This window comes from Pteronotus mesoamericanus, unplaced genomic scaffold, assembly GCF_021234165.1.
Source record: "Pteronotus mesoamericanus isolate MK-2021 breed Mesoamerican mustached bat unplaced genomic scaffold, CSHL_Meso_final contig_68, whole genome shotgun sequence".
Classification (NCBI taxonomy): Eukaryota; Metazoa; Chordata; class Mammalia; order Chiroptera; family Mormoopidae; genus Pteronotus; species Pteronotus mesoamericanus.
Window position 1 is genome coordinate 24,020,695 of NW_026555234.1, and position 20,316 is coordinate 24,041,010.

General features: G+C 36.3%; 1 protein-coding gene and 1 pseudogene across 3 annotated transcripts in view; both read right to left on the reverse strand.

Moving 5' to 3' along the window:
• Positions 1-20,316, reverse strand: part of RFC1 (replication factor C subunit 1) — a 65,878-nt gene that overhangs the window by 31,036 nt on the left and 14,526 nt on the right. For all 3 annotated transcript variants that reach the window (XM_054582053.1, XM_054582051.1, XM_054582050.1), the window contains exons 3-6: positions 18,740-18,815; positions 17,101-17,223; positions 1,275-1,507; positions 398-475 (exon numbers count right to left, since the gene is read on the reverse strand). In XM_054582053.1, coding sequence (XP_054438028.1) covers positions 398-475; positions 1,275-1,507; positions 17,101-17,223; positions 18,740-18,815 — 510 coding nt within the window. The remainder of the gene's footprint in view (positions 1-397; positions 476-1,274; positions 1,508-17,100; positions 17,224-18,739; positions 18,816-20,316) is intronic.
• On the reverse strand, positions 13,140-13,284 carry LOC129077749 (uncharacterized; annotated as a pseudogene).

Below are 20,316 nucleotides of genomic sequence, written 5' to 3' on the forward strand. Positions count from 1 at the left end.
TAAAATGTAGATTTTTTAATGTTAGATTTTTACTTATTTTATACATAATTCTTACAATGTGGTTCAATCCAAAATTAGCCTAGAACAATCTTTTTTTATTTTTTTTTAATCCTCACCCAAGGATATGTTTATTAATGTGAGAGAGAGAAACAGAGATGTAAGAGAAAAACAGCGATCAGTTGCCTGCCGTATTAAGCTCCAACTGGAGATCGAACCTGAAACCCAGATACGTGCCCTGACCAGGAATCAAACCTGCAAACTTTTGGTGTATGGGACAATGCTCCAACCAACTGAGCCACTGGCCAGGGGACCTAGAACAATCTTGATTTACCTGGGTGGACTAAATAACAAGTCTGAACATCAAATTGTTAATGATATCTAAGCAAAATGGCAATACCTCTGCATCTTCATCAAGTTGCAATTGCTTGGCAATGGCTTCATCATTTAATCTGGAATCATTTGTATTTTGTGAAGGCTGTATTTCAAAGAAAATCAACATAAACGTTAAGTTAAAGAGAAGGTGCTTTTTCTTGACTGTAGCTGATTAAATACACCGATGAGAATTAAGTCTATCAGTAATGAAACAGCCAGTCTCAATGCACACCAGTCAGAAAGTCATGGTTCTCGCTTAATTCTACTGAAATGTGCAAGAAAAGTACCCCCTAACACACACACAAGAAAATCACTTGTAGACTAATGTCTTGGTTTGCAAAGTAGTCTACAACACTTGCAAACCAGCATGCGAGAATGATCACACTGTCCTGTGGAGACACTAATGAAATCAACAAACACTATTTAGCAGGCTTTAATCCAGGGGACTACTTTCACTATAATTTATCAGTATTTGTTTCCTAAATTTCCAGAAAAAGGTGAATCCAACATCAGCCAAGGTAGAAAAAGTCGAAAGTACAGCATAGGTAGGCTCTGTTTATAAGTCATGTACTTATAATCTCATTTGGGAACAAATTTATTGTCCAATTTTGTCTGGCTGAGATCAATAGTCAAATGAGTTTGCATTCTGAGTATTTAAATTCTAAGAATTTTAATTTTATCTTACAATTTAAATGTTCTTTTCTACTTTCAAATATAAATTAGTCTAACTTCCTCATCCTGTAAAATGATGGCCATACATTTTGTCCATAATCATAAATTTATTTTCATCAATAAAATATGGTGACCTACTACAATATCCAAATTTCCCATCTTATTAATTAACAGTAAATCAACACTCTCCAAGATTCCTGAATGTTCTTGCTTACATGTAGAACACTCACCTCTTTTCTTTTGCTTGCCACCATCTTCTTATCTGATCTTCGGACACTTCCAGTTCCAAAATAATCAAGCACTGATGTGGGGCTAAGTTTTATTGGTGATAAAGGCTTATTCTTGGTCTTAGTGTTTTCTTCATTCTTTTTCATGGTGGATGCTCCAAGATAACTATTTGTAGATCGTCCATTCTCTTTTGATTTAGAGGCTGCTTTCTTACACGTAAAGTCATCTTCTTCATCTTAAATGGAATATAACCAAATATTGCTTGATAAAACATCAATTCCAATTACATCAAGCAATCACTTCCACCAGCTTTTGTTCTTTGGTTCAATGACTGACAAGAGAAAACAACTTTTGCTTTGGCCTAATAACAAATCCAATAAAAATAAAAATCTAAAAAGTAATCATGAAGACTAGGTCACTGTGTGGGTGGGAGGGTTCGCTTCCTACGTTGGTGTGTGGGGCCACACATGAGTGGGTCTCAGTTCCACTCAAGTACTCCCTCCTTCAATCATGAGCATTTGCTAAGGGCCTTATGGACCAGGTGTGCTGCTACTGCTGGGTGGCTGCCATCTCAAACATGAAAGTACCTAAGATAATCTAAAATTCAAAGAGGATTTAGCCTAATTTTTGTATTTATATTAAAACGAAACCATAAACTTTACAAAGCAGAACTCTTACAGGTTTCTGATTACTAAATATGAAAAGGAATCTGCCATTTAAAAAGCAAGAGTATACAAGACATCTCATAAAGATGCCCTTACAGTTCCCTACAAGCCCGCTTTTCCTAAAACTTACACCTCATCCCACCCTCCAAAGGCCTCTAATAACCATTCTTAACCTGCAACCAGAAGACTTTACTTAAAGCATTGTTTCACTTATCTTCAACTATAGTCAGTCTACCTTGAAGCTTAATTAAAAATGCACTTATACCCACAGATAGATCAAGTTGATGATTGCCAAAGGGGAGGGTGATGAGGAGATTGGAATTTTTTTTTTAAATGGAAAACTCAGATAAAAATCCAGAATTCCATCTTATTGGGGAAAAGCAGAAGCTCATGGGGGAGGGAGGAGGATTCATTCATAAATCTTTCCAGCACTTCCAGATTTCAGTTCAACCCTCTGTTAACAAGAGTCGGAAGACTAGGGTCAGTCACTCATATACCTGTTCTCCCTACCTGACAACCAATCCTTCTCCACCTCTGCCAGAAGTAGAAAAGATGTCTCATTCAGATGGCTCTGCAAGGCTAGGGGACATTATTATCACATTCCACATCAGTACAACAGCCACATGAATCATCCACAGTGGTCCTATTAGCCATTGAGAATATAATCTGAAACTCCTTTCCTTTTCTCAAAAATAATAACATAATAAATTACTTTATAGAAACCCAAAGAATTTTCTATAATTTATAGCTGGTCAACATGAAAACCCTAGACTCGGTTAAGCTATAGCATAACCAAACTATAACATCCAACAACAAACTTTTCTACTTAGCAGCCAAAGGAATTATATAAATTGCCCTTAAAAGAAGATTCAAAACAACATTGCTGATATCCTGGCTTGAATTAAAAAAAATAAGAAAACCACAAAAGTGAGACCTGCAAAGTATACACAGCCAATATCTCTCTTTAGGCAGTATGTGCAAAATTAAAAGCATATTTTGCATATATAAGGCCTCTAATCTTATCTGAGGTCTTGCTAACTTCTATCATTTCTATTTGTTTTGCTTTAAGCTCAACATCTGTACTTCTGGACAGGAGGGATTCCCTTAATGGAGCACAAAATTGAATTGTCCCTATGAAATGACAGCCCTCGACTGGTTCCTCCCCCCCCACTATAGAAACAACAAAATCATTAACATTTCATTTCCACTACACCCAGCCATCAGTGTGACAAAAAAATCCCAGAACTGAGTGGACTCAGTCAACTACTGTGTTCTTCTGTTACGGTTCTTCCTTAATCACTCAAGAGCTTCCTTGCAATCTAAAATACTGTATCTGTCCTTAAGAACGTTAATTCAGACAATATCAACCACTGCAATTTGGTACAGCCTCAGAAAGGGAAACAACAGTATTACAGATATTTGCAATACCTATCTTAAGCCTTTCCCCAGCGACCTCATAAATATTTGCGGGTAATAGATGAGCATGTTTAGTAAGATCAGGGATTTCCAAGAACATCAGATTTAAAAGATTGTTGGCAAGAATGTAGGGATATGGGACCAACACATATGTGACAATAATAGTAAATTTTTTTACATCTTTATGAGGACAATCTTGCAACACCGGGTGGGACAAAAGTAGGTTTACATTCGTGAGTACATAAAACAGTTTATCCTTGTATTTTATAATTATTATTTACTTATTATTGTATTATTTTTCATATTAACAACTGTTAACCTACTTCTGCCCTATCCTGTATATACCAACACCTTCCATATGTGCCCTGGCCAGTGTGGCTCAGTTGATTGGAGCATCATCCCATTAACCAAAAGGTCACAGGTTTGATTCCCCATCAGGGTACACGGCTAGGCTGAGGATTCAGTCCCTGGTCAGGGTGTGTAAAAGAGGTTGCCAATCAATGTTTCTCATATCAAAGTTTCTCTCCTACATCAATGTTTCTCTCCATCTCTCCCCCCTCCCTTCCCCTCTAAAATCAATAAGCATGTCCTCAGGTGAGGATTTGAAAAACAAAACAAAACCCATATGCATAAACTGGATCAAGCAATTCCATTTCTAAGATTCAGTAAAAATAAACAAACATGTACACAGAGATATATTTACAAAATGCTTATCACAGCATTGTTCACTCAAAAGTATGGAAAACAGACTGCAAGACGGCAAGAAAAGATGAAGAAAAAAACTAAGGGACTAACAGTTTAGACTGAAAAAAAAGAGCCTCAAATATAAGAGGGGCACTGGAAATAGAGACAAGTTTATATTTTTTATAAACAACCTAAATATCTATTTTTTAATTAATTTTTTTCAAATACATTTGTCTCCACCTTCCCTCCACCACTTTCCCCTGCTCCTCTCCCCCGTCTCCCTTCCTCAATCCTTCCCCACTTTGGTTTTGTCTATGAGTCCTTGCTGTATGTTCCTTGACTTGCCCCTTCCCTTCCTTTCCCCACCGTCCCCTCCTCTCTCCTTCCCTCTTGTCTCTGTTGGTTTCTTTTCCTTTCAGTGTTACTGGTCTTATTTTCCTTGCATCTTTGTATTGTTGGTTAGGTTCCACTTAAAGGTGAGATCATATGGTGTTTGTCTTGCGCCCCCTGGCTTATTTCGCTTAGCATAATGCTCTCTAGTTCCATCCACGCTGTCGCGAAGTTTAGTAGTTCTTTTCTTCTTTCTGCTGCAAAGTATTCCATTGTGTCAATGTACCATAGTTTTTTGACCCAATCATCTACTGACGGACATTTAGGTTGCTTCCAACACTTGGCTATTGTAAATTGTGCTGCTATGAACATTGGGGTGCATAGGTTCCTCTGAATTGATGTTTTGGGATTCTTAGGGTATAGTCCCAGCAGGGGAATCACTGGATCAAAAGGCAGTTCCATTTTCAGCTTTTTGAGGAAATTCCACACTGCTTTCCACAATGGCTGCACCAGTCTGCATTCCCACCAACAGTGGACTAGTGTTCCATTTTCTCCACAGCCTCGCCAGCACCTGTTGTTTGTTGATCTGTTTATGATGGCCACTCTGACCAGTGTGATGTAGTATCTCATGGTGGTTTTGATCTGCATTTCTCTGATGGCTAGTGATGCTGAGCATCCTTTCAAATGTCTCTGGGCCCTCTGTATCTCTTCCTTGTAAAAGCATCTGCCCAGGTCCTTTGCTCACTTTTTTATTGGATCATTTGTCTTCTCGGAATGGAGTCGAGTGAGTTCTTTATTTATTTTGGAGATCAAACCTCTATCTGATGTATCATTAGCAAATATATTTTCCCATATGGCTGGGTCCCTTCTCATTTTGCTGATGTTTTCTTTAGCTGTGCAGAAGCTTCTTATTTTGATGAGGTCCCACTTGTTTATTCTTTCCTTTATATCCCTTGCTTTAGGAGACATATAGGTGAAAAAATTGCTGCGTGGGATATCTGAGAGTTTTCTGCCAATGTTCTCCTCTAGGACTTTTATGGTGTTGCGACTTATATTTAAGTCTTTTATCCATCTTGAGTTTATTTTTGTGTATGGTGTCAGCTGATGATCCAATTTCAATTTTTTGCATGTGGCCGTCCAGCTCTCCCAACACCATTTGTTGAAGAGGCTATTATTATTCCATTTTATGCTTCTGCCCCCTTTGTCAAATATTAGTTGCCCATAGAGACCTGGGCTTATTTCTGGGCTTTCTATTCTGTTCCACGGGTCTATGGGTCTGTTCTTGTGCCAGTACCAGATTGTTTTGAGTATAGTGGCTTTGTAATAGAGTTTGACCTCGGGTATTGCGATCCCTCCTACTTTGTTTTTCTTTCTCAAAATTCCTGTGGCTATTCGGGGTCGTTTATGGTTCCATATAAATTTTTGAAATGTCTGTTCTATTTCTGTGAAATATGTCATTGGTATCTTAACAGGGATTGCATTGAATCTATAAATTGCTTTGGGTAATATGGACATTTTGATGATATTAATTCTTCCAATCCATGAGCACGGTATATGCTTCCATTTATTTGTGTCTTCCTTAATTTCTTTCTTCAATGTTGTACAGTTTTCTGCATACAGGTCTTTTACCTCCTTGGTTAAATTTATTCCTAGGTACTTTATTTTTCTTGTTGCTATATCAAATGGTATTTTTTTTTTCTGATTTCTTCTTCTTCTATTTCATTGCTGGTGTACAAAAATGCCTCTGATTTCTGAATAGTGGCTTCATATCCTGCTGTTCTGCTGCATTCACTTATTAGGTTGAACAGTTTTTTCGTGCAATCTACAGGGTTTTCTAGGTGCACTATCATGTGATCTGCAAACAATGATAGTTTTACTTCCTCCTTTCCTATTGGGATGCCTTTTATTTATTTTTCCTGTCTGACCACTGTGGCTAGGACTTCCAAAACTATATTGAATAGAAGTAGTGAAAGCGGACATCCTTGTCGTGTTCCCGATCTTAGTGGGAAAGCTTTTCGTTTTTGCCCATTGAGTATGATGTTGGCTGTAGGTTTTTCATATATGACCTTTATTATGTTGAGGAATGCCCCCCTGATTCCCATTTTGCTGAGTGTTTTGATCATAAATGGGTGCTGTACTTTATCGAATGCTTTTTCTGCATCTATCAAGATGATCATGTGGTTTTGTCTTTCCTTTTGTTTATGTGATGTATTACGTTTATTGATTTGTGTATATTGAACCATCCCTGCATCCCTGGGATGAATCCCACTTGATCATGGTGGATAATCTTTTTAATGTATTGCTTGCTGGATGTGGTTTGCCAGTATTTTGTTGAGGATTTTGTCGTATATGTTCATCAGCGAAATTGGCCTGCGGTTTTCTTTCTTTGTAGGGTCTTTATCTGGTTTTGGGATTAGGGTGATGCTGGCCTCATAAAGAGTCTGGGAGTCTTCCTTCCTCTTGGATTTTTTGGAATAGTCTGAGAAGGACAGGGGTTAGCTCTTCCTTAAATGTTTTGTAAAATTTTCCCGTGAAACCATCCGGCCCAGGGCTTTTGTATGCTGGGAGTTTCTTGATTACTGCTTCAATTTCCCCAGCTGTTATCGGTCTGTTCAAGCTTTCAGCTTCTTCCTCCTTCAGTGTTGGAAGATTATACTTTTCTAGAACTGTGTCCATTTCATCGAGGTTTTCAAATTTCTTGGCATAACTGTTCATAGTAGTTTCCTACAATCCTCTGTAGTTCTGTGGTATCAGTTGTTATTTCTCTTCTTTCATTTCTGATATTATTTATTTGGGTCCTCTCCCTTTTTTTCTTGATGAGTCTGCTTCATCAAGAAAAAGGCTTGTCGATTTTATTTATCTTTTCAAAGAACCAGCTCCTGGATTGGTTGATCCTTCGAATTGTTCTTTTCGTCTCTATGTCATTCAGTTCTGCTCTGATCTTGATTATTTCTTTCCATCTACTTGCCCTGGGATTTATTTGTTGCTGTTTCTCCAGTTCTTGAAGTTGTAGTGTTAGGTCTTTTATTTGAAATGTTTCTATCTTTTTTAGGTAGGCCTGTATTGCTATGAACTTCCCTCCCAGGACTGCCTTTGCTGTGTCCCGTAAGTTTTGGACTGTTTTATGTTCATTTTCATTTGTTTCCAGAAACTTTTTGATTTCTTTTCTTACCTCATTATTGACCCATTCACTGTTTAACAGTGTACTGTTCAGTCTCCATGAGTTTGTAGGTTTCTGAGGTTTCTCTTTGAGGTTGATTTCCAGTTTCAAGCCCTTGTGGTCTAAGAAAAAGCTTGGTATTATTTCAATTTTCCTGAATTTGCTGAGGCTTGCTTTGTGTCCTATCATGTGGTCTATCTTTGAAAAAGTTCCATGCACATTTGAAAAGAATGTGTATTTTGCTTCTCTGAGATGTAAGTTTCTATATATGTCAGTTAAGTCCATTTGATTTAATGCATCATTCAGCTCCACAATATCCTTGTTGATGTTTTGTTTGGAAGATCTGTCCATGTTTGACAGTGGGGTGTTAAAATCCCCTGCTATCAGTGTGTTGCTGTCTATATCTTTTTTGAAGTCATCCAAGATTTTCCTTATATATTTGGGTACTCCTATGTTCAAATACCTATTAATATATTCTATCATGTAATAGAATTCTATGCAATAGAAAATTATAATATATATTGATATTTACTGGCAAAGATATTCGTATGTTTAAGTGACAAAAGCAGGTGACACAATGGGATGTTAAATGATATCTTTATATACATCTATATTTATCCATTCATATACACTTTTAAATTCAGGGTCAAAGATTTGAAAAAATGTTAATTTTTATCTCTGGATAGAGGATTATGTGTGATTTTTCATTTTTTTTCTTCTTTTTTTTTAAATCTGTGCATTACACTTGTATTTTGCCATCTAATATTTTTACAACAAACTATCTCCCAGAAACTCTCTGACTGCTTAGCTTTCTAAGACAGAAAAGCCCTGGCTTTGGTTTCTCCCTCCTCTCCATTTTTCTTTGCTTACTTCTTTTCATTATTTATCAGCATCTCTGCTTATTCTGTTACTAGAATCAGAGACTGCATGGTATGTATTTTATCTAATTACTATTAATAATAGTTATCATTAGTAAGCATTAAGGTACATGCTACATTCTTTATAATGCTTATCTTTAGTTAACTAGTTCTACCTCATATTCAATACATGAACCCCCTGTTTTCTACATTCCTTAAAGAAATTCATAACCTTTACCATAGTAATTCTTGGAGATAATCAGAGGCTCTAACAAATGTTTATATACAAACATATTCATCACACTATTAAGAACATGAAAAATGTAAGCAACTGAAATAATCAAAATCAGGGAAATGCTGCATAATTTGTGTTCTAGCTACATAATGGATTCAGTTTATGCAGTCATTAAAAACTAAGCCCAAATTTCAAATCTGGAAAAAAAAAAAAAAAACCCTTATGAAAACAGCAAAATGAAGCTGGCAGGGGGAAAAAAAGAACCCCAAAAATGCATCACTTTGTTCTTTTAGGTTAGCCTTAATGCTATATGTATAAATGTCACCCCTAAACGGGGAACTTCTTTTCAGGATCCTTCTCTATGAGAGATCTCTTTACAATTGTGGAGGGTAATAGGGCCATTCTCTAAATTTTTGGCTTAGAATACATAAATTTAAATTTAATGTCTTCAAGCTATAAATCCAGAAAATGTATGATACCTAAACAGACATAATTTTATAAATATTTTCATAATTTGAGTGAAAATTACACATAGATTTTCAAGGGAAAAATAGGCAAGTATTCTACATAAAATTTCAGTATGTGTTTCATTGTACTAAGCAAAAAAAATGCTTACATGACCCCCTTTTCTCTGCTAACCACAAAATAAATAGCTCTCCAGGCCCTTTGGAAAGTAGGAGCATTTCTATTGAAATAATTATGAAAAAATAAAAAATACTGACTTCCTTAATTGGACATTTATTTAGTGTCCTGTGATTTGTGAATTCCCCTATGCTCTTTACAGTTATGGGACTGATACAAAAAAAGTAAATTCATGACCCAAACATAGATGTTTCTTATAAATATAAAAGATTCCATTAAGGTAAATATAGAAAAAGAAATATGGTGCTCTATAAAATCACAGGCATAGCTGAAAGCATTCTGTCATCTTGTCTTGATAAAACTCGAAAACCTGACAAAAGCAGCAGTCTTGCCATCCCTATGGTATGAAGGGCTTCTGAACTGATTGTCTGAAAACTACTTTAGCTCTTCTTATCAAAAAAGACTATACCAATACATTATGGAGAAAGAAGACAAAAAGGCTGAAGAGTAGAACAACGCAATTAGTCCTGGCCAGGTTGCTCAGTTGGTTGAAGCATCACCCCATACACCAAGAGGTTGCAGGTACGATCCCCAGTCAGGGAACATTTAGAAGGCAGCCCATTCAATGGTTTTCTCCCCCCCCCCCCCGCCTCACCTTCCTCTCTTTCTAAAATCAATAAACTTATCCTGGGACGGGAGTGGGGGCGGGGGGGGGGGACGGGGGACCGGAACAATTAGCTGCTTGCAAAAGGCAGTTATCTAGCAGGTGTTTCTGTGACCATCCTCATGTAAAATAAATATTTTATGATCCTACATAATGTGTAGAGATTAATATTCCAAATAAAGGTATGGCTGTCTTTCTTTTTTAACATTTGTTCTTATTTTCTAATGAGCTTAAATTTGTTCCTGCCTTGTCAGAAGCCAAAGGCAAAATGTGTTTTCTTCTCCCCAGAAACTTGTAATAAGACAATGAAAAATAAATCTAAGTCAAATTTCTGAGATCTACTTGAAAATCACGGGCAATTGAACACTCAGAATCTCCCTCTAGGCTATCTGTCTCCTTATGAAAACACCATTGATTTTTATTTATATACAACATAACCGCAAATGTGGTAACAATTACCAAGTAAACTAGCATTATCCAACATACAGCAGAGGAATTGCCTGGGAGAGAAGATTGCTTTGCCACTCTGAGTTAGATATGTCCATTTATTTAAAAGGATAATAAATAAAAGTGAGGAAATAATGTTCATATAAAAATCTATTTACAAGCCAAGGAAAAAAACAATCTAATTCTAGAGTTCATACTGCTGAGAATTTGGGAGTTTGGGATTCTGATTTTCTTACCTTCAGTCTGAAACACACAAAAACCCTATGCCTATGCTAGCCGGATCTGGTTACAAAGATTAAAAATAATTTATTTAGCAACAAGTCAAAAACTAAAAGGGGAATCTGAGCCTTTTTCTACAAAGTTCCTTTTCAATACGCCTTGAGTCAAAAACCTAAATTGTCATTTTGGTTGTTTAAGTAGAGAAAGATTTATGCATGTGCCAAGTCTTCAATAAATATCCATTAGTTAAGTGGATGGCAGTACAACTAAACATACCATCTCTGCACCATTTTTGTGATGAGTCAGATATCTTATACTTCAGTATGCAGGACAGCTCCCCACTACAAATAATTATCTGGCTCAAAATGTCAATAATGCAAAGGTTAGAAACCCTGCCATAGCCTTATAAGAAGAAATTTGGGGGTGTGCAGACATCTCTCGTTCTAGTACTCATCTCACCTACTAGATGCAAAATCACCCACGAGTTGTAATGACCAAAAATGTCTCCAGAGACTGCTAAAGGTCCCCTCGGGGGCAAAATCACCCTTTATTGAAAGGCTCTGAGTTATAGCAAGGTGGAGAAATACAAGATAAATAAGAGTGGTAACTAAGACTTATAAGTTGTAACTGAACAGTTATTCATAAAAAAATTGATCATTATAAAGGATCATGTCAATTTTGTCAACTTTGTAAAAAGTTTATTTATCCCTTAATATTAAACTATTTTATTAATGATTCAGAAAGAGACACAATGACCGATTTATCAGATTTGTAGAATATATGAAGTCAGATGATATAAAAAAATAAGAGGATAAGGGACATCTGAAAAACTACTGGATTCTTCCTCAGGGAAGCTTTGTGGAACCTTAAACTGCAAATTGCTTTTTTGCCTAGTAAAGTGTTACTTAGATAATTTTAAATAATTTTAAAGACTTTAATCATCCTCAAAAATGCTAAACTAGTTTCTTTTCTACCAAGTTTTAGCCCACAAACCAATATTAATTTTGAACAAGTATAATCAAAGAAATATAATACAGAATGCTTCGTTTCCTCTCACTTCAAGGAAATTTTTCTCTCAGTCACTCCAGGTTTCCCTGAAAACATCTAAGAAAAGCTCTCTATCCTACACAGAATCTGTCTGTACACAAAACTATATGCCTCTAAATATTAGCAGAAAGAATGTTATGCACACATTCCCAGTAATATTTTATGCTATTATTTCTCCCAGTCACACGTCACTAATATTGCATGGTAACCAAGAGAACCACACATTCCCAATTTTTTTTTTCCCCATTTAACATCCCCATAATAATTGTAACTTCAAGAGCACTAACTGCCTCTGGAATTATGTGCTCAATTAAGACAACCAGTCATAAACAATTCTCAACCTCGGGAAAACCCTCACCATGTTCAACCAAACACCAGCCCCTGATGAAACTGGATAGTAAAAGGTCATCTTTGCCAAACAAGACTCAAGGTCTCTCACTTCATTAAACAGCTAAAAGTAAATATATTTACCCAGTACAACAAGTATTTGGTTTTTACCAACCTACAAAAACATTTTACTAGAGTCAATGGTTAGCTATGAAGATATTTATCAGCAGTTTTTTCCTTTTCCTGTAATTTGGGAGACTAATGTAGTTAAGGTACTTTAAAAATCAATAAACAGTACAAGACAGGTTTAATCTCAAAGTGATTAAAAAATATGTCATGAAGCTAAATGATAAGCCTTAAGATCTGTATAATAATATAGCCTAAAGAAATGTATAATAATATAAACAAAAGCATGTGAACTAGGTTATTTCCTAAATATATTTCTCATTGTTTATAAAGCACTGTGCAATAGGAATAAAATGCAAGCCACGTGTGTAATTTTAAATTTTCTCATAAACTTTCATATTAAAGTTTTTAAAAGGTGAAATTAATTTTAACAGTATATTTAATTTAACCCAATATGCCCAAATTATATCATTTCAACATGTAATCGCTATCAAAAAATAAAAATAAAAAGATAATTTTCCTTTTTTTTGTATTACTCCTTTGAAATCTGTATTTTATACTAAAAGCACTATCGATTCAGTTTAATCACATTTCAAGTGCTCAATAGCCACATGTAACTAGCAGTCCCCATACCGGACAGCCCATGTAATGTAAATGCCATGAGTCAAATACAATTTCTAAATTTCAAAAGCACAGCTACATAATGAATAGAGAGCCTTAAAAGCAAAATATCTTTGGCACAGTCTTTAAAGGTAGATATAAGTATACAATAAAGTCAAAACACAAGAATAAGTTAATACTTACAAAGCACCTACTGTGTGCCAGACCCTATTTTCAGGGCCTTTTAAGCATCACCATATTTGATCATCACAAAGGCCTCTGATGAGGCACTACTAGTTGTCACCATTTTAAAAATGAGGAAACTAAGACACGGGAAGGTCAACGAAGATTGAACCCAGGCAGTCTGATCCAAGACTCTTTTAAACACTACACAGGCTATACTGCAAGCATAATACCCAAAATAACAAAGGCTGGTGTGCAAAAGATAAAATATGGAATAAAGCAAAAATTCTTCTTTTGGAATTAACAGGTTTATTTTTTTTTTTTTAAATGTGCCCCAGGCATGAACGAGCTCTGGCCACCAACACAGGCAACAAGCTAGGATGAACTAAGGACTGTACAACTGCTTTGCCCCTGACTGATACAAGAGCAACACCACTCATCAGGTGTGTGCTTGCCCATTGCCAAGGGGTTTGGAATTAACAGGTTTAAAAGCTAAATCATGTCATATAATCCTTTTCCACAAGAAGATCCCATCTCCAAATATTACAAAGCAATTTTAGGTTAGAATTTTTATTTTTAAACTACTATTACCACAAATATTTTCTTTAAGCTTATGCTGGTACTGTGAATATTTATTCATGAGTCAGTATTGAAAACTTATAGTTTTAGCTTAACAAAAAGTGAAGAATATTAAAAGAATTATTTTAAGTTCAAGAACTTCCCAGTTTGTGGATTAATTTCAAGAAGCTGCACTTTTTTACTGAAACATTTTATTTCTGATTTTATTATGCTAATTATAGTGTAGGCTTCTTTTTAACAGTTTCATTTTCTTTTACAGAGAAAAGAAAAAGAGCCTGTCTTCCTCTCTTCGCCTATCATATTCAGGAATAAAAAAGGATGAAAAGATCAAACAGGCAAGAAAAGAGCTAGCTTCTTTCCTATTTCTCAATTAAGAAAAAGCAGAATACTATGAAATACTAACATCATCCCAGATGAGTACAAGGCACTTCAAGATTTTTAGCTAAAGCATGGACAACATTCACTTTGACATGTACATGCCATCAGCAGAACGGCATAAACACTGCCTAATGTCTATAAAAATTTCAGATAAATGCTGGATATCTCTTCAGAAAATAATATTCAAAAATACGTGGTCTGAACTAAACAATCCCACGTTAAAGAAAATCTGATCAGAGCTTCACTGTCTGACCCGTCTGTGTACCTAAACTCATACGAGCACGACAGCCCTGACCCAGGTGAAGGTCACGGCTGTCTGCTCACTAACCACGGCGTCTCTGGAGAGCAGGATCACACCACCGTCGGTTACATAACAAACCTATCAACATACTGCTTTTAGTATCCCTCCCACATATTCAAAATTTCACCAAGGGAGCCAAGGGGGTGGAGGGGCTCTTAAAACAAGAGTTCATTTGCACAATGTGCCTGAGCAGAAATGTAGCAATAGAACAAAAAATACAACAAAAAGGTTAAAGAGTTAATCTGTCACCTGCTGTAATGAAGAAATAACTCAAGATTACCAAAAATTTTACAAGTAATGTATTCCCATTATTTACATTTTGTCTTTGATCATGAACAACTTTATCAAATAAATTGTCTCAGGAGAACCTCAAAGCTCACCTGTGTGCTTTTTTTCCTTCTCTCTCTTCCTTTTGACTGCCTATTTTTTTATGTGTGAGGCACTGGGTCTGGCCCTTTCATATATATCACCCTATTAAGTCTGCCCAACAAGGCCAGGCAATCAGTGTTTCTGCTCTAGAGAAGGGCAGACAGAATTACTGAGCTTCAGCTCAAAGTCACACAGCTGTCAAAAGGGAATCAAGGGTGGACTCTGCAGGCAGGCTTTCTGACCGTCCAATCTCAGGTTTCTTCTTCAACACAAGGAGTTTCTTTCTTGTTTCATTCCCTACTTACTGACCAATTCATCTACCATGTGCACCTTCATATTCTCAAATAATGACCCACACATGTACACAAAGTTTTAATGTTACTCATATCTCTGAAAACCCTGGCCTTTATCTGCTACTTCCAATAATATTAAAACTTTAGGTGAACTGTAGGGTATGTGAAGTATATCTCAATAAAGCTATTATTTAAAGAAAAAAAAAAGAACATTAAGCATGCTAACAACAGTAACTCTTCAGTTATCCTAAATAATAAAAATCACAGATAGCATGGCTGAATTTTGGCACAGGTAATCCAAAAACCTAATCTGTAACTTATCTATCAAAATGTTTATAGATCAGTCCCTTATTATTGCTTTTTAGAGAGAGAGACATCAATTTGTTGTTCCACTTATTTATGCATCCATTGGTTGATTCTCGTATGTGCTCTGACCAGGGATTAAACCTGCAACCGTGGCATATCAGAATGATGCATTAACCAACTGAGCTACCTGGACAGGCCTGCTACCTTTTTGAGACTAGGTTACTATACGTGCCTTGACCTCACTAATTATGGTTTCTCTACTCTCCATCCCACCCTAGCGTTGTAGTGATTTGATATTTATATACATTACAAATGATCACCACAATAACTCTAGTTACCATCTATCACCATACAAAGTTACTACAATATTATTGACTATATTCCATATGCCGTACATGACATCCCCATGACATTTATTTTATAGCTGGAAGTCTATACCTCTAAATGCCCTTCACCTACTGTACCTGCTAGACAATCCTCTCTCCTAGCAATCACCCTTAAACACTATTTCCATCATTCCACAACTCTGTTTAAAACCTTTCATAGTTCCCTTTTCCATGCTACAGTAAGTCTAAACTCATCTGCCAAGCTTTCAAGATTTCCCCCAAACCAGCTTCACCTACCACCCACTACACATTACCTGGGCAAGCAATCTCTTCGGTGTCCGATGAACATATCAAGCCTTGTGCTGGATGTTGTGCTTTACATAATCCCATCCCTGACATGTTCTTGCCCACCATCACCTGCTCATCCTTCAAGGGCCAGATCAAACCTTACCCTCGCCCTCCAGCCCTCTCCCTAACTACTGCATACTGCAGCCCCAGGTAACTCCTACAGTACTGGGAATCTTTAGTCATCTTTTAGATCCCTAGCACCTATATCCAAGACATAAAAGACACTCATGTAATGAGTGTAAAATGAGGTGAATGTAAATTGAAACATGCTGTGCCAAAATAATGTGGCTTTTACCCTCTCATTCCAAATCAACTATACTCACTTCACTAGCAATATAAGTAGCAGAGTGCAAAAATAATATTGATGAACAAACCAATAAGGTACCAGATGCTCTCCTGGCTCCTTCAAACATTTCTATATAGGAACCAATTCAACAGACTCTGGGAGTCAAGATGAACAGAGCTGACCTTTTATTCCCGCTACAGTCTCCTCTGGGAGTTAATAATGCCAGAATCAAATTTACAACACACAGATCTTGGTTTCTCCTAGGATGACAATGTAATTCAGGGCTGCTCCCCATAAAAGAATAATATCTACAATTATTTACACTTTGAAATGTTAAGACTAGTGCATGATTATTTATAAATGTCTTTTGCTTTTCAACCACTGAAAAGTGATAAAACAGAAATATAAGTACAAAAACAACTGTCCCTTTTTAATTTTATTAAGTTACTGGAGTGACACTGGTTGATAAAATTATATAGATTTAGGTTTCAAGTCTACAACTCTGTAATACATCACCTTGTATATTGCATTGTATGTTTACCACCAAAAGCCAAATGTCCTTCCATCACCATATATTTGACCTCCTCTACCCTTTTCCACCTTCCCCCTGCCCTCCTTTCCCTCTGCTATCCACCATACTGTTGTCAGTGTCTATGAAAAAAAATCTATTTTTTAAGCCAATGCTAAAATTTTTATAGTGTTGCCAGAGAATACCAAGAATCCAGGTTACATCTGTGCCAGATTATAAGTCACAAATATGAAAATCATTATACAGCTTGATTATTATTACTTTAGCATGCCAGATAAAAACCTACATACAAAAGCTCTAAAACAATCCAACAATATTTTAATACATGATTCAAGATAGAGCTTCAACTTCTATGATTCAATATAGAGCACTTAAAAAGTTCCATTTCCCACAGAAAATGACAAAGATAATTACAGAAAGTACAGCCTTCCCCTGATGAATGTAATTCAACAAAGCAAAAAAAGAAATAGGAATTCAATTCAAGGAGGTACATTTAGACACTAATGAGAAGCACAAGAACATCACACACACCACTACTCTCTGAAACATTAAACACATTCAGCATCCTTACCCGTTTCTGAAATGTATGTAACAGGGTGCTGTCGTAGAATTTTAGCAGGTTTAGGAGACAATGGCAACTTTTCTGGTTGCTTTTTGGCATTTTTTTCCTGCACTGTCTCCTCTGGTTCTGAGTCTGTATACAAGAGGAAAATGAAAGAAAACTTTGAAAGAAATATAGTACATGTCTTTAAAGTGATTATTGTTAACCATATCCTCAAGGCCTTCCCTTTCCAAGCAAATCTCTTCTGTAATTCTCACAGGTTACCTCTACCCAGCATTAAGTCTTTTATTAGTTTTCTATTGTTGTTTTAACAATTCACCACAAACAACACAGATTTTTTTTTTTCACCTTACCGTTCTTAAGGTTAAAAATCTGAGTCTCATTGGGCTGAAGTCAAGGTGTCAGTAGAACTGAGTTCCAGTTTCCAGTAACTGCCAGCATTCCTTGGCTCATGGCCCCCTTCCTCTATCTTCAACATCAGGCAAAGTCCTTCTCATGCTGCCGTCTCTCTGGTTCTCTGACCTTCCACAGTCAATCTCTCGTTACTCACTTCTCCTGCTTCCCTCTCCCTTGTGACTACATTGGGCCCACCCAGACATTCCAAGACAATCTCTCTATTTTAAGGCCATCTGACTAGCACCTTTAATACGACCTACAACTTTAATTTCCCTTTGCCATGTAAACTAACATAATCACAGGTCCCAAGAATTAGGGCAGACATCTTTGGGGGCCATTATTCTGTCTGGCCCCCAAAGATGCTCTGGCTAATTGCCCAGAGCACTTAAATATAAATCAGGACAAAGTGTAAGTACTTACTATAGTGCCTGGCACAAAGTAGATGTTTGATAAACTTTAGAGTGCCTTCCCCTTCACCATGCATTTAGAAATCCTGTCTCATACTACTCTAAATTGTATCAAACAATTAGACTTCTAGGTTCCAAAAAGAGAGAAACTCAAGAGAAATTGGGATATGTACTTTCAAATTCCTTACAATATACAGCAGTAAGACTCATAATAAACACTCGAATGATTTTAGAATTGAGGTAGAACTTTGCTATCACTGTCAAAATCCTAACAATCTATAAATGCTTCCTTAGGTTACATTTTTAATTTTAGGAATTCACACCAGGTGGGTCTTCTCCACAAAAACAAAACCTAAAACTTTCTAAGTTCTACACTTATTTTAAGATATAAAAAGCATACATAAAATTTCATGTTCCCTATCTTAAAATTATACTCAAAGAACTTTTCAATTATCCTACATTAAATGCAACAAAAAGGGACAAATTCAAAAGCACAAAAATTAAAATTCAGATCTGTTTCTAAAGCAATACTCTAAGATACTATTTTTCAAGTTCAGTTTCAAAGCACCTTAGCTGGACAAGAAGGTAATAGTTTTTAAAATAAGTCAAAGTTTGAGACATACTGTAAACTATATCCCTCCCTGAGAAAATCTTTTAATACATTAATGTATATAGGCTCTGACAAATTTTGTAGTATAATAAAATTGTTTCGAACTTTGAGTAAAGAGCCTCCTCACAGCACCTAATCATCATAGATGGCTGTGTGTCTCAGAACATCAGTTTGAAAAACTGTTTAAGGAATAGAAGATAATTTTAAAACTTTAAAGCTCCTCAAAAGAAATTACCTGAATCATAGATGATCCTCTTTTTCTTGTTTGATTGCTTCTGTTTAAAGTCGTCATCTTTACAAGAACTATTTACCTATAAACATCACAGTATAATTAGAACACAAAGAAGCCTATATAACTTAACAACTTTTCTCCTCCTTAGACTTGGCCTAAGTGACTCTCCACTAGATATTCTGCCCCTGGAGACATTCTTATCTGCCATAACTGGCAGCTGGGGGCGATGTAGATTTAGTGGCATCTAATGGGTAGACTAGGGATGCTACTAAACATCGTACAATGCACAGGACAGTCATCCACCAAAAGAATTATCCAGCCCAAAATGTTAAGAATGCCCTATTTATGCTGAAGAATAGGCCAAACAATAATTGCAAAAGATGCGAAAGAATTCTAGAAAAAGCTGTATTATCATTCAGCTCCACTTTCAACACTAATCTATGTATAACAAAGAGCAAAAGGATGTCAGACTTTTCAAGGGAAGTACTTTCAAAAAATGACAGATAGAGACAGAAATAAAAGCTAAGGAGTTACAAGACTACTACAACCCAATGCCTAGTGGAAAGCTAAATAAAACCAGAGCATAGGTATTGTCTATATTTTTTTTTTACTTACATATCACATTTCTGACAGATTCAGAATTTCCCAAAAAACATCATGAAAGCAGACAGAAAAAAACTGACTATAATCAATTATAAGGTACAAATATGTTCCTAGCCATTATAACAAAACATCAAAATATAAAAATAATCAACTAACTTGCAAGGAAATGAGATGAATGAACCATTATAATTCAAATACACCACTGGACTAGAAGACAGAGTTAGAAGCAATTATTGTAACAGCAGTAAGAGAAAAGGGTATTCAAAAGGGAAAAAACCACAGAAAGGGAGTCCCAATTCCTGTTGATAAACTAAGCCCAACTCTGGGACTATCCCCTGAAATATGTCTGCATGAAACCACTACAAGTGCCCTGCTAAGGATAAAAGAACTGAAGAAAGATTTAAGCTGCTGCCCTTCACAGGAAATACAAGAATTTGGAGTTTTGAGTTCAGCAAAGTTAGCTGCCTGATAAATCCAAAGGACACTCTTTAGAAGAATAGAATTGTAAGTACCTACACTGTATCATTCACACTGCCCAAGGTAGAAACTACCACACACAAAAAAGGATAACTTATGATGGTTAATTTTATGTGTGAACTTGACTGGGCCACAAGGTACCCAGATATGTTGAGTGATTTTATGAGGATGTTTTGCAATAAGTTTAACCTTTAATTTGACTGAATGAGTACAGCAGATTTTTCTCCCTACTATAGGTGGGCCTCACCCCATAAGCTGAAGGCCTAAAGAAAACAAAAGGCTGACCCTCTTCCAAATTTAAAAGAATTCGTCCTTCCTGTCTTCAAGCTGAAACACCAGTTTTTCTTGCCTTCAGACCTGAACTGAAGCACAGGCTCTTCCTGGGTCTCAAGCCTGCCAGCCTTCAGACTGGACTAACACCATTGGCACTGTTGGTTCACAGGCCTTTGGACTCAGACATGAACTACACCATCAGCTATCCTAAGTTTCTACCTGCCAAC